At 36.5% G+C, this 17500-nt stretch overlaps 1 protein-coding gene across 9 annotated transcripts in view; it reads left to right on the plus strand.

The window, feature by feature from the left end:
• GARNL3 (GTPase activating Rap/RanGAP domain like 3) overlaps nucleotides 1-17500 on the plus strand; it is a 36725-nt gene that overhangs the window by 12041 nt on the left and 7184 nt on the right. For 3 of the 9 annotated variants that reach the window (XM_057401607.1, XM_057401613.1, XM_057401609.1), the window contains exons 2-21: nucleotides 2908-2977; nucleotides 3850-3924; nucleotides 4010-4109; nucleotides 4522-4640; nucleotides 5396-5460; nucleotides 6145-6208; nucleotides 6466-6492; nucleotides 6884-6959; nucleotides 7096-7194; nucleotides 7686-7789; nucleotides 8432-8540; nucleotides 9329-9374; nucleotides 10773-10879; nucleotides 11708-11829; nucleotides 12594-12698; nucleotides 14010-14084; nucleotides 15000-15111; nucleotides 15829-15927; nucleotides 16588-16704; nucleotides 17303-17475. In XM_057401607.1, coding sequence (XP_057257590.1) covers nucleotides 2908-2977; nucleotides 3850-3924; nucleotides 4010-4109; nucleotides 4522-4640; nucleotides 5396-5460; nucleotides 6145-6208; nucleotides 6466-6492; nucleotides 6884-6959; nucleotides 7096-7194; nucleotides 7686-7789; nucleotides 8432-8540; nucleotides 9329-9374; nucleotides 10773-10879; nucleotides 11708-11829; nucleotides 12594-12698; nucleotides 14010-14084; nucleotides 15000-15111; nucleotides 15829-15927; nucleotides 16588-16704; nucleotides 17303-17475 — 1864 coding nt within the window. Of the gene's footprint in view, nucleotides 1-2907; nucleotides 2978-3849; nucleotides 3925-4009; nucleotides 5461-6144; nucleotides 6209-6465; nucleotides 6493-6883; nucleotides 6960-7095; nucleotides 7195-7685; nucleotides 7790-8431; nucleotides 8541-9328; nucleotides 9375-10772; nucleotides 10880-11707; nucleotides 11830-12593; nucleotides 12699-14009; nucleotides 14085-14999; nucleotides 15112-15828; nucleotides 15928-16587; nucleotides 16705-17302; nucleotides 17476-17500 lie in introns of those variants that run through there. The other 6 variants (XM_057401608.1, XM_057401611.1, XM_057401612.1 and 3 more) reach the window with 5 other exon arrangements.

Raw genomic sequence — 17500 nt, forward strand, 5'->3', positions numbered from 1 at the left:
GCTAACCTAAATCTACCTTCTGTCAGCTTGAATCCATTTCCCCATGTCCTGTTGCTACATGAATAAAGGTTTATCTGTATTAAAACACTTTGCAATATAAGTAAGTTACAAATTACTGCACCAAACTAATATGAGCCACTGGTAAACGTAAGTATTTCAGTGCTGGTAGTTCCTATTAATACAACGAAAACTGGTTTAAAACTGGCATAACTGGACCAACAGTGTTTTCTGATGTAAATCAGGTTGGGACTGAGGAATGATGTAATCCAGTGAAGAAAATAAGAAAAGTCAGTATTAATCACACCATATTTCTTTAAATTAAATGATGTGATATGTCAGAGAACTGTTGGTGGTAACAGAAGAGCCAAAGAGGTGTGCAGGCTAGAATTCATTGGGGAATATGGGCACTAATGCAAATAGCCTGATAATGTAAATCATACCTATGCATAAAGAGATGCTAAGATGCTTAACTTTCATGAGGTTCTCTGTGTAGCATTTGTGTTGGTGTGTGGTTTTGCTGTAAGTGCTTGATGTGAAGCAGATGACAGTATGACATGAAGCAGAAGTGTGACATGAAGTAGTTAGGTTGAGAAGAAGCAGAGGTGCGCTATTTGGTATAATTCCAATTTTTAAAAGGACTGCTGTTGTATTTGAAAGTTTGGTATGTTTTAGGTACTTTGAATTGGGACACAAATGGATAAGAACATTAGTATTAAACCGCTGTTGTTTTAATGAACATCTTCCTGCTTTTTAAACAGCGAGAGCAGTGTTGGAAAAATACTAATGGCTGTCATGTAATGTTCTTTAATTCAGTAGCCCATATTATGTTACATTATTGTATTCATATTTTGTACACCTATATCTGTTTCTTAGTTATACAATGTTTGGATTTGAGTATTCTCCAGATTTTATTTTGTAACGCTTTTTGTTAGCTACTGATTTTGTTATCCCTGCAGCATTAGTATGCTCAGATCTCGGTATGATTTTCCTTATGGAGTTTGACTTTCAGCTAAAATGTCACCAAATTAAGGTACAGGACTTAGTTTGTGTTTATGCAGTAGTTTAAAATGCCTTTGGAACAACCTGGGTTTACCATGCAGGTGTTTCATAAGATGGCATTTTCCTCTGGTTTCATGCATTTTGAGGTTTTTCCTCAAACCAAAAGCAGTTCAGTTTTATAAACCTCATCTTGCTGCTTTTCCTGCTTTGTGAAGCCATCACATGACTGATTAATGTCTCTCAAAGTTATCCAGGCAGAGATGGTTCTGTTCAAAACACAGCAGGCCAGATGCTCTTTGTGGTGACTTTCTAACTTGTTTTATGTTTGTGTGTGGAGCTGTCCAGATACAGACACACACAACAGTGACCTGGCTTTCCCAAGGCCTGAGGAGATTTGTTGTGCTAGTGACTGTTGTTGGATTATTAAATTTTGATTTTTTTTTCTTTCACACTCCTTAAATTGTCATCTTACATCCATTTCTTCATTTGATCAAAGGCTGAATTTCAGACATCAGCAATATCTCTCTTGACTGCTGTTTCCATAGCATTCTGCCACCAGTACTGAGGGTGACAAGTGTTCATTGATTGGAATTGCTTAAACAGTGGTTTCTAAGGTAACTAGCACACCTACCCATAAAAAGGAATTGTGTAGAACAAAAGTAGCACATAAAAAAAAAGCTGGCACTACCACGATTACTTGATTTTCCTGTAAGAGTTAAAAAAGAATAGAAAACCTACAATGTCACAGCTGTGCAACACCGTGGCATGATTACATGGTAATGTTCACTCAAGGGCCCAGCAGCAGTAGTGGCTGGTGTATAGAAGTACTGGACATGAAGTCCTTGTGGTGTGATCACTTAAGATTTGAACCTGCTTCTGGATGCTCAGACTTCCTGACTTCAGAATAGCTTCTTCCACTGGTCTCTGTTAAGGTTGTTTTATCCAATTGATAAGGCTCTGAAGATCCTCAGTGTCACAAACGTGATACAGATGCCACAAACTTTGCAAATTCCATCTTTGGGGCATGTTGTTTTTCAGGGAGCAACCTGAAGTAGCCTTACTCATGGGAACTGCCTGGCCATTTTTAATGTATATATCTCTAAGTTTTTAATCCTGTTTCTCTTCTCATTTTGTTTCTGTTAAATTGTTTCTGTTAAATTTGCATCTGAATCTTTATTCAGCTTGTAGTTGTAACACATATATGCCCATTGCAAAGGCAGGAGGCTTAGTGTTTATAGTTAGAGGAGGTGTTTGCTATCCGTTTTGACCTCATGAAGTGATGTCCTTAATGTCATGTGAAGGTATGAGATTATATGTGATAATGCATGTAGATTTTGAACTTCATATGGTAGGATTACTTTTACTTGCTGACAATTTTATCTTTGTTAAGTTTGGTGGGGGAAACCTATGAAATGCTTTCCTTATGTTTTTGAATTAAAGTAGTTGTGTAGTTTATCTTTGTGTGTAGTCCAAAAAAAAGACTCGGAAAAAAAAACCAGTAGCAAAGTACTAAGCATGGGGTTATTGAGCATAGTGCAGTTGTCCTGTTTGAGGCATTAAGTTTATTATTGGTTCTGCTTCCCTTAGATTAAATGCAGCTTTCAAATGTGGTTATAAGCCACCATCTGCTTTGGAACTCTAATCAAATTATGACTAAATATTGAATTTAATCTTGGCTTTTTCCTCCAGTCAGGACAGACATTTCTTTTCTTTTGGGGATAATATGAAAGCCAGACTGCAATGGCTGCTGGAGGTTGTGCACATTGTAAGGAGTGTTCCCTGCAGTAATGAGTTTATGCACTGCAAACCTTGTTCTGCAGGAATGATATTTGTTAATGGCAGGGTATAGCGTTGCAGGAGATGGAAGGCAAGTTGCTTGTGTACACTTATGAAGTGTTTCTATTCCAGCTCTGTCTCTGAAGATCTGGGTTGCAGACGTGGAGAGTTTAGCAGAAAGCATTACGGATCTGTGGAGCTTGTAAGTTTATACAGCTTGTCCTTTGATTTTAGCAGCTTATAATGCAGAGCTCAGATCCTTTTCATTTCCAGGTAAAAAACTGGATCTAGTTCAGAAAAATGTGCTTTCTAAGCTGGACTTGAAAGTTAGAGGGTAATAAAAGGAAGCTTCAGTATAGATATATTGACCTGCGCTAGGAAATCTTTTCACTACCTTGTTCATGAATATTTCATCATAATGGGACAGGAAGCATTATATAAATATTGTGCTTACCTCCATTTGAGCGTTTTTCCTCTTATGAGCTGAAGATGGCAAAATATTAGGCTAGTATTTTATGAAGTACTTGCAATTACATGGTTAAAAACTGTGTGCATGCTTGTGCGTGTACTTATGTATGTATGTGATTTTATGTGTATGTGCCTTAGAACAGTGGGAGAAGGTTTAAAATTAAAAAGAAGTAGTTAGAATAAGGATATGGAGAGCTGTTCCCTAGAATCTATCACTTATTCTATATTTTCTTCAAATTTTAAGATTAAGTTGGCCCTTCATTTTTTTAGTATCTAAATTTCTCCTCTACTGTGAAAGTAGCAGTATATCAGCAGTTAAAATAATGTCGCTCTAATGAAGCTAGACAAGGCTCTAATGAAAATACATAAACTTACTGTAGGAAAACAGAACTGGGGAGAGGTAAAGAAGCTACACTCCAGCTGTCTTACCTGATTATTGTTATAATTGAGTCATGCCAAATCTGTAGTCAAATTGGTAATAGCGGTGCTGATCCCTTCTGTGGGTAGTCATCTGGTGCTTGGGAGAAGAAGAAACTGTGGTAAGCTTTGACTGCTGATCATATGGCTATTTTTGGAACTAGAACCTCATCTTAAACTCTCTTATAGCTTATATCTAGCGATGCTGATGGAGCCATTCAAAGAGCTGGACGGTTCCGTGTGGAAAATGGCTCCTCTGGTGAGGTAAGTGGTTAAAGATACTTACAGAAAGCTGAAAAAATGGTTCAGCTTCAGCATTTGATCTAACATTCTCCCAATTCTATTTCAGAATACAGACTACACTCCTGGCACATGGCACAGAACGGACGTGCATTTGGAAAACCCAGAATATCATACAAGATGGTATTTCAAATATTTTTTAGGGAAAGGTAATTATTTTTTTGTGAATTTATTGAAGTTTTGATCAATGAAAATGCAATGTAGCTTTTAATTGCTATTACTGGGGAAAAAAAGTATATTATTAAATTGGTATCCATTTTCCATGCTGTACAGAAAACAATTTCTTGTTTCACATATTTTTACCATGAAGATAGAGGGTTTCTGGAAGGGGCAGAATCCCTGTTACCAAAAAGGGATGTTTTGAAACCATTGGCCTTTAAGGCTGTACATATCTCTTGGGGTTTTTATACATCTCTCTATAAATACATAGTTATTTTGGTAGATGAGTACATATTTTTATATCTGAATACATATATTTACACATCTATACACATCTGTGTATGCGAGGGGGTGTGTGTGTCTTCTTTATGGTTGATAATGCTTCTTGATTTTCCCTAACAGTTCATCAAAATTACGTAGGTACAGATGCAGAGAAGAACCCTTTCTTTCTGTCTGTTGTACTGTCTGACCAAAATAATCAGCGTGTTCCTCAATACCATGCAATACTTTGGAGAAAAACTGTGAGAAACCAATATTTAACTGTTGCTCTGGCTTTATATTGGTTTGCTTGTTTGTTTTGGATACATTTATCATGCACTTTCTGCTTTATTCAGAATTTCAGTATTTATTACATATTTTTCATTTATATGAAAAATTCTACCATAGTAGATAAAACTAAACTAGTTTTGTAGATAGCATTATACTAAAATTTCTGACAGAAATCTGTAATGTCAGATATTTTTTAATTGTTCTTACCTTTGACTCTGTCATTTTTAGAAATGTTGCCTAACTTGTTCTTGGTTATGTCCTGTGATCAATTTAGGCAATAACTTTATACTGCTTTTAGGATTTTCTTATGCAATGTTAAGAAAGTAGGCAGGTGTGATACTGGATTCAGTAATATTGTTTAATTAAATATGTTTCCACTTAACATTCCATAAGAGCCCTTTATCCAAGCAATTGATTTTAAAATTATGCTGTATGCTGTATGCATGCATGGTTCATAGTTTGTAATGTTTTATAGTTTCAGCAGGCCTTATACTTAGTTTTGACTACCTTGGCATGTGGATAAAAGTAACTTTGCACAGTCCATGGCTTTTTACATTCAGTTTGTGGCTTTTTGTTTGCTTGTTTTTCCAAACTAGTAAGTAAAATGAGCACAGTTTTGGTGTTCTTTTTTTTTTTTTACTTAATTGTTTTATTAATATTCCTATTTAAATATACAGAACAAGTCAGTATGTCTTGTAGTAGCTCCTAGTTTTTTTTTTCTTTATAGGGTACTCAGAAAATATGTCTCCCTTATAGTCCCACAAAAACATTATCAGTGAAATCTATATTAAGGTATGTATTTACAAATAAGTTACCAGTTAAGATATTTGTCTGTATGCCTTTTTCTGTAATTCAGAGCTTGTATTGTATAGTTTTCATGATAGATTTATAAAATCAGTAAAAATCCAGGCTTACAAATCTTAGTCATTAAGGCAGCAAAAAGTGGTTTTAAAGCCTGTTTTGGAATAGACAAAGTGACAAAACAGAAAAATTCTTAGCACTCTTTTCAACGGACTATTTTCAAGTTAATTGGAAATCAGGTACTAAGTGGAACTGCAGTGGTTGTGAGGATATACCTTTTAAAATTAAATAGGAATTAACAGACCTAAGGAACCAGAGATTTTTGACTAGGGAGGTAGTGGTTATGTGACCCTAGCAGGAGGAAGCAAACAGGGGAAAAAAGGAATAAATATTTCTTCAGTTGATTTTTCTCCATGTAAGTCTTGCTATGGGTGTGTTACACACAGTGAAACCAAGAAAATTCCTTCTCATGGTCAGTGTGTATGGGCATGCTTGTAGTCTGTCCTGCCTCTTTTGTGGCAGAAGAGGATATAAAGTGAGCAAGCCTGACACCAGTACGTAAGAGGCTCTTCGAACAGTTCCTTTTGTAACCAGTTCTGACTGCAACCAGTGAGTGGTTTAATGCTGAAATGCATGCTTGCCCTTCTCTAAAGCAGTATTTCATTTGCATTTCAGTGCTATGAGTCTTGACAAATTTGAGAGGAGCCCAAGGGAAATCTTTCATCCTGAGATACAAAAGGTAGGAGGTAACTACTTTTTTTTTTGGTTGGTTCTTTTTCTTAATTATTTTCTGGAAAAAAAAGTCATTAACTATAAATGCTACTGGTTTGTTTCAGTAGCAGGATAAGAAGGATGAGTAAGGTTACATGATATTATAAACTGTCTTTATCAGCTGAACTAGACACTTCAAAACAAAACTTAAGTATACAAGGATGTTACTTTTAAATCTGAGTTATCTTTAATACCAATGTGCTAAAGATACTGTTTTGTTTACAGGACTTACTGGTTCTTGAAGAGCAAGAGGTAAATACAAACTTAACCACTCGTGGTTCATGACCTATTCAACAAAAACAACTTTCTATTTAAACTATATGCACTGACATGCTTGTGACAACTTAGAAATCAATTGCTATTGCAGTAAAAAAATATAATAGTTCTTTGCAACATAAGATCAAAAATAATTTTAAGCTCCAACTTAATAGATCATAACTAAAACACCAACTTGGTATATCATAAAGTTCATAATCTATGATCAAAGATAAATGACTTGATTTCTGCTATGTCAGCATGAAGTTGGAATGAATTGTATATTCACATGTATACAAAGGTATGTATATAAAAGTCCTTACAGAAAACATGATTTTATATCTTTTGGTTTCCTATTTATCATACAATATTTGGTGTTATTTCTCAGGGATCTGTAAATTTTAAATTTGGAATCCTTTATGCTAAGGATGGGCAGCTTACAGATGATGAAATGTTCAGCAACGGTGAGCTTTCTTCTTTCACCTTTTTAGTAATTGTTCTATTAATCTGAATATTCCTGTATCTTTATTATTTTTTATAGCTGTTCTATTACAGTGTGTGCTTTGTGTCTGTTGTAACGTTTCTCCCTTTCACATCTAGAAATGGGAAGTGAAAGCTTTCAAAGATTTTTGCATCTCTTGGGTGACACAGTTACTTTGAAAGGCTGGACAGGCTACAGAGGAGGACTGGACACTAAAAGTAAGAACCCGTCTGAAGCAAAAAAGTCGGGGGGGCTGCAGTATAAATGCTTTTGTTTATTGCATGTATATATTACAGAAATATGTGGATGCTAAATGCTTTGCTTCACTAGGAAAAAGTCAGGTTAGCTTAAATCACTGGTATGGAATGCAGTTGAAGAAAAGTATTTATAGGACCTGTATTTTCAAGGTGAATGGTTTCATTTTATATTGGAATGGGGTGAAGAATACCTGACATGTTACTTTTTTCATGATAGTAAGACATCATAGGTTAGGTGAAGGACATCATAGGTTTTATGTGCGTGTGTGAATGTGCAGATCAAGTTGCAAACTTGGGTTTGGACCCCTGTAGAACATGCAGTGTGAACATTTTCTAGAATGGATCAGAAAAAGACGACTAAAGAAGGTTTGGTAGAAGGACCTGAAATATCTTTTGATCTTTAGAAAACTTAAAGTTCATATCCCTGCTGAGAATATTGTTTTCCCTTGCAGATGATACAACAGGAATCTTTTCCATCTATACGGTTTTTCAAGGGCATGAAATCATGTTCCATGTTTCAACTATGCTACCATATTCTAGAGAGAACAAACAGCAGGTACGTGGTTCTCTCTTTGTTTATTTCATTTTTTTTTTTTTTAAATCACAAACTCTAAAACTTCAGAAGAAAATAAGGGAATTCTTGCCTATTAATACTTTAGAAATTTAAGCCTTAAGGCTTCTGCTATATTTTTTTCTTCAATATTATAACAATAATTATAATGCGGAAAATGTAATGATGTTTGTTAGAAGATAATGCATTGTATCAGCTTTATGACAGACAGGATCACAGCAAAAACCAGAAGCCAATCAGGACATTAATTATTTTTAAACCATAACTCAGCATCAGGGTGTTTCCTTTGTTTGAAGTGGTGGATTTGCTTATTTGAAATATGGGGTGTTCTATGCCCCATTTGTGAATATTAAATATGGAAATTATGGAAAATATGTGTTTTGCTAATTTAATATGCAATAGCTGCTGGTTTAGCAGCTGGTGCTGCTATAATTTATACTGGCTTCAGACATAATTTTCATATCACAGTTATTCTGTTTGCAGTTTAGGAACATTGTTTGACCAATCCCTCACAGAACTGTTAAGGTATTTAGATATGTTTTTTAATTCATTATGTCTGTTTCTCCTCCCTACGCCTTTATTTTTTTATTTTTCCTTTTTTCTTTTTTTTTTTTTTTTCTTCTCCAGGTAGAAAGGAAGCGACACATTGGGAATGACATTGTCACTATCGTCTTTCAGGAAGGGGAAGAGTCTTCTCCAGCATTCAAGCCATCCATGATTCGCTCTCATTTTACACGTATCTTTTTCCTTACGTTTTCTAGTGACTTACTTATTTACTTATGAGATTTGTATTACTTTTAATTCTACCCAAAGTCCCTCCTGCATGCTGGTTATGGGAGTGAAAGCTGTTTTAGAAAGACAGTTGCATTCTTGCATTCTTTATCTTCAGCTGCTTGAGTAGGCGTCTCTGAGTCTGCCTCAGGACTATATGGTATTGTTAGGTAATTTTAAGTAATCCACAACTGGTCAGTGGAGTCCTGAATTACCCAGGTAAAGGCATCCAGCACCAATTGAGATATCCCGGCATATCTGACATGCCTGTACAGGTCTGGCAGAGATGACACAGGGCCTACAAGAGATCTGTGTCCCTTTTGGAATAGCAACTGGAGACTAGGCAATATACCCTTAAGCATCCTAAATTGCACTGGATGCTTACATTGAAATAACTGATTCCCATTATAAGTCTGTTTTATTGTGCAGTCCCTTATAGTGCTGATCACAGCTGCTGGCAAAGGTCTCTTCATTCTATCTGGAACAAACCCATACAGCCAATGAAGTTAATTCAGACTTATGTTTTCTTTGACACAGTTTATGAGGACTGAAAACTTACAGGCTGTGTTATAATTTTGTATGGGACCTCCTTTATAAACAGTAGAATGTGTATAGTCTAGAATATTTTATATATTTACATCGATTAATATAATTTACCTTTATTAAATCTGTAATCTGCTGCAGGAAAAAAAAGCTGTATTAAAATACATGTGAGTTATTAGTACTGGATTAACTTCCTTAACTGCATGTCAGATATTTTTGCCTTAGTGAGATACAATAAGCAGAATGATAGTTACAGGTAGGTGCTGATTATAAACCACAACAGTAACAAATAACTTCACACTGAATTTCTAGTGGTTTAGAGATAAAGGAAAAATATTTTGTATTGTCTTTATGCCAAAGGAAGCTAAATGAACTTCAGAAATTAAAGGGCAATGTGGACCTGGATGCGGGTGGCTGTAAACTGGCTCTGAATAGATGCTTGTTTCCATCAGAAAAATGAAATTCTGAAACAGGCATAAGCTAAGGGTCAAAACAAAACTGCTTTTTAGATGAAATGTAACAAAATGATGGAAGATATGCCTGGAATATTCTGACCTGGTGAGGTCAGTGACACAGTGAACTACATGTGTGATGTGATAATTAGATGTGATGTGATAGCCATGGACTGCAGATCCTTTTACAGGTCTGGGTTTGGTTGTAGGTAAGCAAACCAGTTAATTTTTAGGATCTTCATAGAGTACTAGTACAGTTGGACACCACATACTTAAAACCTACTGGAATTTTGCTGGTAGACAATGTGGTGTTCATCTGTTTTTCAGTTAGCCTTGGGACCCTCACTCTTGGAGGCACATGCCGTCCAGGTCTGAGTCTGTTAGGTCTCATCATAATCTAAAAAGCAAGTATTTCTGCAGCCTTGTGCCTAGGCTTTAATGAGCAAAGTGGCTTTAACCAGATAAGCTCATAGTCAGTAGATGGGCTGTCCATGGTAAACACACATTTTACACTGCTGTTTATTTGGGAAGAAAAGGAGTAGCAGTAAATAAGATAAATTTACCTCTCTTGCTGTGAATAACTGACTGCTTTTACTAGAGGAGTCCATCTTACTCCTTAGTTGCTTCATTCTGCCAGTCTTGACACATTTTCCCATAGTGCATACCACACAAGATCCATGCTGGATTCCTTATGGATCGAAAGAACTCAGCAGGTCCAGCTGGCATGGAAGTCATTCTGACTCTGTTCCTCAGTGAAAATGAATCTGCTATTCCCAAGATACATATTCAGCTGTAGTAAGGCATTATTTTTCATAAAGAAACAAATACATCATGTACTTGCTGAGTGCACAGGTAGAAATCTATTAGGACAACATGTTTTGTAGGTGAAGAGCTGTTTTACAGCTTTTTTGGAAAAGGACGAGATTTTGCTCATGTCATTAAAAGCACTGTTCTACGGGTAGAACTGCAAAGTTCTGCTTTACTTGTTAGTAACAAACTCCGTATGAGTTTGTGTAAAGGAAGCAGAATTTTGCTCTACTGAATAATTCCAAGTGAATGGTTTTTGTTAGACCCATGGGAGTTGTTACCTAAGACATACCCAGATAACAGTTTGCAGTTCTTCTATGTTGAACAGCATCTATAAAAAAAGGTGCATTTTGATTGTGACTTTCAATATAGATAAAGATTTGTTCTTTCAATAGGCTGAAAATATTTTCAGAAGAAAGTGTTCCTCTTTTTGGGCCTCCCCTTCCATCCCCACCTGTGTTTACAAATCACCAGGAATTCAGGGATTTTTTGTTAGTGAAATGTAAGTCAGTTTTTCTTTTGCTAAAAAAAATGCTCTAAATGAATGATGCTTAAAAAGTACATACATTTTCCTAGTATGCTCTTGTTCTGTATACAGTTGTTTCCAAGTCTGTAGCATCAGTGGGATGTCAATTCCACCAAACAGTTCCAGTCAGATTAACAAAAAAAATTGATTTCTTTGCAATTATGCTTCTCGGGCTGCTAGACAGAATCTGACTTTCTCATCTGCAGAATGTGCAGCCATATTTAGCTTTGCATTTTCTTAAAGGACTTGTAGATCTGAAGGCATTTGTAACGCTGTTTGATATTTAGGAATAGAAGCTGTTAGGTTGGCAGCCTTGGGAACCTGAAAGTATAAACTTTCCTGAATGCATGCTGCATAGGTGCCCTTCAGCACCTATAAAAACTTTTCACTTCTGTTATGATTCAGTTCTGTTATGATTCAGTTCCCATTTTCATTGACCCTGACTTGCCCTGCTAAATCAGCGAGAACAAAATCTTTTGGATCATGATGATTACAGTTAATGCTTAGCTGACAAGAACTTGACTAATAACTAATTTCTCAGATTTAAATTGGTTTAGTACCTAAATTGATCAGCAATTTGTGTTTTCTTTTTCCTTTGTTTTTTCTATTATTAGTTAAGTGGTTATTGTAGAATTCTCCTATTGCTATTTTTCCCTTTTAAACTTAAGGTGTCATTATTCACTAAAAAAAAAGGCAACTCTAAATTACTAAGGGTAGAACAGGTTTTTTTATGCAGAGGCAAACTAGAGTCAGTGGGAGTTCTCACCATTTAGGTAATGTATATTCTTTTCCATCATGTTTTAGTAATAAATGGGGAAAAAGCCACCTTGGAAACCCCAACATTTTCTCAGAAACGTCAGCGCACTCTGGACATGCTGATCCGCTCTTTATACCAAGACCTGATGCCTGATCTACACAAGGTAAATGTAAGTCGTTTCATCCCTCATATGTGCTTTCCTGTTCTCACTAGTAAATGCAATGTTCTATTGCTTTAAAAGACTGTAATCCTAATGAGCACTCGATTTCATACACTGGACTAAATGCCAGTTGTCATATAACTTGTTTTACAGTTACATAGAAGTTGTCAGACAGTCATTTCAAGATAGGACTTTTCATGCATTTTTGTTTATCCAGATGTGAGGAGAAGCATAACAATTGTGTAAGCTTGCCTGCAACAGGCAGGAAATTTAGGCTCTGCAAATACATACATCAGTCTTGTCACCAAAAAACCTGCCCTTACTCATCCCGTTGTGTGTAAATTTGAATCATTTTTACCCTTGGGTAACAATGAGATAACTTCCTTTTAGATGATGAAGACATTATTAAGGTGATTCTTAAATACTTAAAAGAAGTTTAGTACTTCTGAAATTAGCAAGGTGCTATCTTTTTTTCCCCCCCAGTTTATTTTTCCTAGCTAAATAGATCTGCTTGAACTTTTCTGTCCCTATCTTCATGTCCGAGGTCTTTCTTACGATTACACAGAATGTGACAGTGACAAACTATGACAAGTTGGAAAGTAAAGCAGTCATGGATTGAAAGAACTGCACTATCTGTTCTCTGAAAAGCTCTACAGTTAGATTCATCATTACAAGAAAATATCCAGAAGAAGAAAATTTAAGTGATACCACACTAACTCAAACTAAAAGATTACGAAAACTTGTGGTTTAGTTAAAAATGTTTTCTGGTTTAGAACATGCTCAACAGAAGATCCTTCAGTGATGTGTTACCAGAGTCACCAAAATCAACACGGAAGAAAGAGGAAGCCCGGCAAGCAGAGTTTGTCCGACTTGGTCAGGTAGGATCAGTTTAGGAGCTATGCACCTATGTTTACAAAGGCTGCATCGCTGCTTTTGTTAGAATTTGGTTAGCTTGCATGGTTATGTCAGAATTTAATGCAGTTCTCTGTGGTTAGAAATAGTTTTGTAGTACTGTATTATTTGTTTAAGCTACATTCAGGTAAATATGAATAGAAGTATTTATCTGTAACACCTGAGGTACACAACATGATTACAAATACTTACAAAATACATAAGCTAAAGAAAGTTTGAAAAATCATACCTTAGGATCAAACCTAAAAGGCCTTTCTGTATTTTGTGCAGCAGATGCTTTCTGCCTCCAAGCAGCTCTTGTCTTTTTCTGTGCTTTGGAGAAGCAGAACGTTTCATGGATTTCCTCTATGTATTTTATTAAGGTTGAATTTCTTAGAAATTATTTGCTCTACTTCAGCCAGGAAGACGTTTCAACAGTCTATTTGCTAAGTCAGAGATTACCACACAGCTTTGAACATACCTGATGCTGGCTCCAGTCTTCCATGGGCTTACTGACATTTTGACTCAGTGAGGAGTAAAACTTCATGATGATTTAGTCTTGTTTAATCTGATGCTTCATTGCAGCAGAAAGAAAGACAGTGTCTACTCTCATCTGTTTCCTTGTCCTTTCCTGCTTGTCTCTTCTTGATCCTGGACTGATGACATGATTCTGCTGCTTATCTTAAGGGTACTCAGGATTTAACAGAGCAGGAAACCAAAACAGAATAAATGAAACAAAACAAACAAAAAACCCCCACACCATCACCAAAACCCAGGCCTCCTCCTTTCCCTCCCATTTTTGGAATCTGAGTTAGTAAGCTAAAGAGTGGAAGAATCTGACAAGTTCCAGATCCGGGTAATGGCCCCACATGGTTGAGAGCTGGTACAAAAGAAATCTCAGTCTACTCTGTGCTTTGCTCACCCTTTCCCCAGCTGGTCACTCCTGGAAGATGTAGGAAAAAAAACTGAGTAATTGTAATGTTCGGATAAAAGTAACCAATAATTTATTCCCCAAGTTTACTAATTACTTTACAGAAGTTAAAGACAAAAAAAAAAAAACCAAACCAAACCCCAACCAATGTGTATTTTGGCTGAGAAGGTATCTAGCAGCCCTCTAGTATTTCATATAGACTTTGTTCAGGATATACAGGATTCTGTTTCTTCCCCAGTTACTTGAAATGTGACAAGAATTTCAAACTGAAGCTACTCTGTGGTCCCAAACTGTCCTTTCTTTATAGTATTTAGCTTGGGTATTGCTGACAGAAACTCAATTTAAATAAAACATCTGTTTGCATTAGGCACTGAAATTGAAAACGACTGTGAAAGGGGATGCGACAGCTAACTTGGCAACCACAAGCTTTTGTAAAAAGGAGGTGAGTGAACCTGTCTGTCTGAAGAGAGTTATGAAAAGATTAAACACTGTCAAGTATGGCACTGCATACCTGCATCTGTATATTTACTTTTGTAATTAGTGCTGTAGCATCAAAGATGGTATGTGTAGTGTCAAAGTGATTCTGCAGCCAATACCAAATAAAGGATGAGCCTAGAGGCAGAAGCACTCCCCAAGTTAAAGCAAGTGTGGATATTGTTATATCTGAGAATACTTGATGAAAGTACCATTTTCCATATGCAGTCATCTTTTAGTTCAAATTCTGCATCAAGTTTAAAACAAAATTCAGTTATGTTTTTATTTCCTGTAGTCCCAGATTTTGTTCAAGGGCATTAGGGAGTCAGAAGTGCAAACCACGCTCTCCTGCATGCATCTTATATACAGAAGCTTCAGAAGCACTTCTAGAATCTCAGAGACTTCAGCTAATATTTAAATTGGGGGAGGAGGGGCTCTGTACTGGGAGGTAAGTACAGAGAACATGATGAAAGAACAGTCTGGCAGAAAGTTTTAACTGTACCATGTGCTAGTGACTAAACATCACAAACTGAGCCATAAAATATGAGCAAATTGCATATGCATGGTGGTACCTACTTTTTAAGTGTACAGTTTTTTGTTTAAGTAAAATACATACTGGGTATCAGCTGCATGTGTTGTAATTCCAGTGTTTCAGGAATGTGTCTTACATTTAACTAGTCTCCAGATGCGATAAGTACAGAAATTATTTCCTCTGCGAGAAAATTAAGTTTGATATTTCAAATTCAGAAAAGTAGACTGCTGTAAATACTTTTTGGCAGGATACATTTCTATGTTACTACTTGCCATTGTCCATCACATTTTGTGTCTGTATGATCTGTATTTCCTAGTGTACTTAATATGTATCCCTTGTGTTACTTCATAGCCTTGGGAATCTCAATCTTTCTGCAGTAATTTTCCTCATGAGGTTGTCTGTGCAGATTCTTGGGGCCAGTCCTTGCTGGTTTCTACAGATGCTGGCATCTTGTTAATAGATGGTTAGTAAATGATTCAGTGTTATTGTGTCAATCTTTATGTATATATCTGTCCACTTTCTTGAAAATGTATGTTCATAAGCAGCGTTCAGGTATTGGTAGGTCTTCGCCTACAGGGATAGTTCCCAATCCAAGTAAATTTATTGCACTTAAGTAACCTAGTTGCAAAAATTCTCACTGCACCAGAATCAAGCCATATTGAGCAGTCAGTGTTAATGCAGATTGTTGAATGCTTTGTTATTTCAGGTGCTGTTTTCTTGACCATCTGAAAAGACTCATGAAGTCACATCCAAGCTCAAGGAGTATTTAAATGGCTTGTCTGGATTTCTTAGCCCTTGATAATAGTGAGCATGAAACCAAAGGCTTATGTGACAAAGAAAGCCTGCTTTTTCCATAGTGATGATATTGCTAGTTTGACCCCTTGTCTTCTGCGTGTCACATAAGGCCAGCAGTACCAAAAGAATGATGTCAGTTCTTGGTGATAATTCTCAGGCTTTCCAAAGGAAGGTCCCTTTTGGGCTTCAGTTGCATAATCTGATCCATACGATGATAAAATCTCCCATGAGCAAGTGCTGGCTATGATGCTATGGTATATGTATCAGCTTTTTTATTTAAAAAAAAACAACCCTGAGGCTTGTATTACAAGAAATAAACAAGTCAGAACCAGTGACCAGCAAATTTTAGCAGGTTTTTGAATACATGTATATGTTTCATTTTTAGATGGTCAACCATCAGTGCAAGTATTTGATAAAACTCTCCAAGTAAAGCAGATGCATGTGCTGGAAACTCTGGATCTTTTGGTTGCTCGAACAGACAAAGGTAGGGGAGGTGCCTGTTCTTTGATTCTGTTCTCATTTGAATGTGGCTAGTGCTGGCTATGTATGTCTCATGAGGCAGTTGTGTCAGATGCCTCATTTCGAATAGGGGAGCATATACAGCAACTGCTGTTATTTTATGACAGGCTGGGAGGGAGAATCCCTGAATGCTCGTTCATACTTCCTTCAAGGCAAACCTGAAACAGGTCATGTGGTCTTTTGGTCTTCCTTCTGCCATTGTTGGAACTCGACACTCTTGGAAATCTCTTTGACTGAATTATGTTTATTCAGTTATGCAAACATGCTGGGGAAATGACTTAATGCTGTTGAAGAAGGCACCAATGCAGCAGGTATCAAAGATGCCACAAACTTGTTAGGGACTTTAGACTGACAAGAACTACCAATTGCTAGGCAGCAACCACAGTCATCCATTATAATCTGCACTTTCCAAGAGTTGGCAAAAAGCTGTAAGACTTTCTGAGCAGGTATCTCATAATCCTACGTAATTGTTACAAAGGTTGACAGGATTAGGACTCAGTTAACAGAAAACTTTCATGATATTCTCTGTAAAATCTGTTTGGGAGGTGCTGCTTCTCTTTGGAATTATTAATTTCAAACTACCATCATATTTTTTTAATTTGCTGTGTCCTTCTTCATCCTTCAGGCAAAGACTCTCGTCTCCTTGTCTTCAGGCTCAGTGCTGTCCAAAAGGATATAGAAACAAAGCAAATCATAAGAAGCAAATATGACTGCAGAGAAAATAAACTGGAGAGAACAAAAGGTAATTGTTTTCTCTTGTGTTAAAAACATCTACTGTGGTATGATGCTTGTAGTTGCCAGGGACTTACTAGCTCCTTTGAGGCAGTTGTAGGTGTTCACCTTTATATTTTTCTCTGGACAGTCAGTTCAAACTTCGTTAAGCTTAGATGTGAAAGTAAGTCTGGTGTAGTCCAGCATGACAGTTTAGAACTGTATGAAAATACCATGGTACTTGGCAGTCACTGTTGATGAAAAACTCTATAGAGAAAAATAGATACGTTGCTTTCAGGATTGAGGAATAGGAGAAGAATTATGTGAGACTGAATATTTTAAGGTGGAAGAACACTGACAAATCTCCATCAAATAGTGCTTAGATTACTTGGATGTCATCTGTTATATTAGTAGACATAACCATTTTCTAGTCTTCAGAAGCAAGCTGCTTTGGAAATCTGGAGCCTGCAGAATTTGCCTTTTGTCTTTTTCTAGAAGTTAACGTTATCCTCTTGGGAGGTTTTTAATTGTGTTTCTAATTCATATATCAGAGCCCTGTTGTACTAATCATTATACAGATAAACAGACCCTGCCCCAAAGACTTCTGATCTAGCGCGTTATTTCCTCAGGCTGCCATTTGTATGCCATTAATACTCACCATGGGAGTGAATTGAGGATTGTCGTGGCTATTCGGAGCAAATTACTTCTTGTCACAAAGAAATACAATCCATGCAACAGTTTAACTAGCAGCTCTCTGCTGTTCTCATCTGAATCTCCGGTAGAGGAGTTCCAGTACATCCGGGTATGTGTGATCTAACCACTAATTA

This window comes from Pezoporus wallicus, unplaced genomic scaffold (genome assembly GCF_028554395.1).
Source record: "Pezoporus wallicus isolate ANWC-B61680 ecotype Strahan unplaced genomic scaffold, APGP_CSIRO_Pwel_v1 contig_8013, whole genome shotgun sequence".
In the NCBI taxonomy this organism is placed as follows: Eukaryota; Metazoa; Chordata; class Aves; order Psittaciformes; family Psittacidae; genus Pezoporus; species Pezoporus wallicus.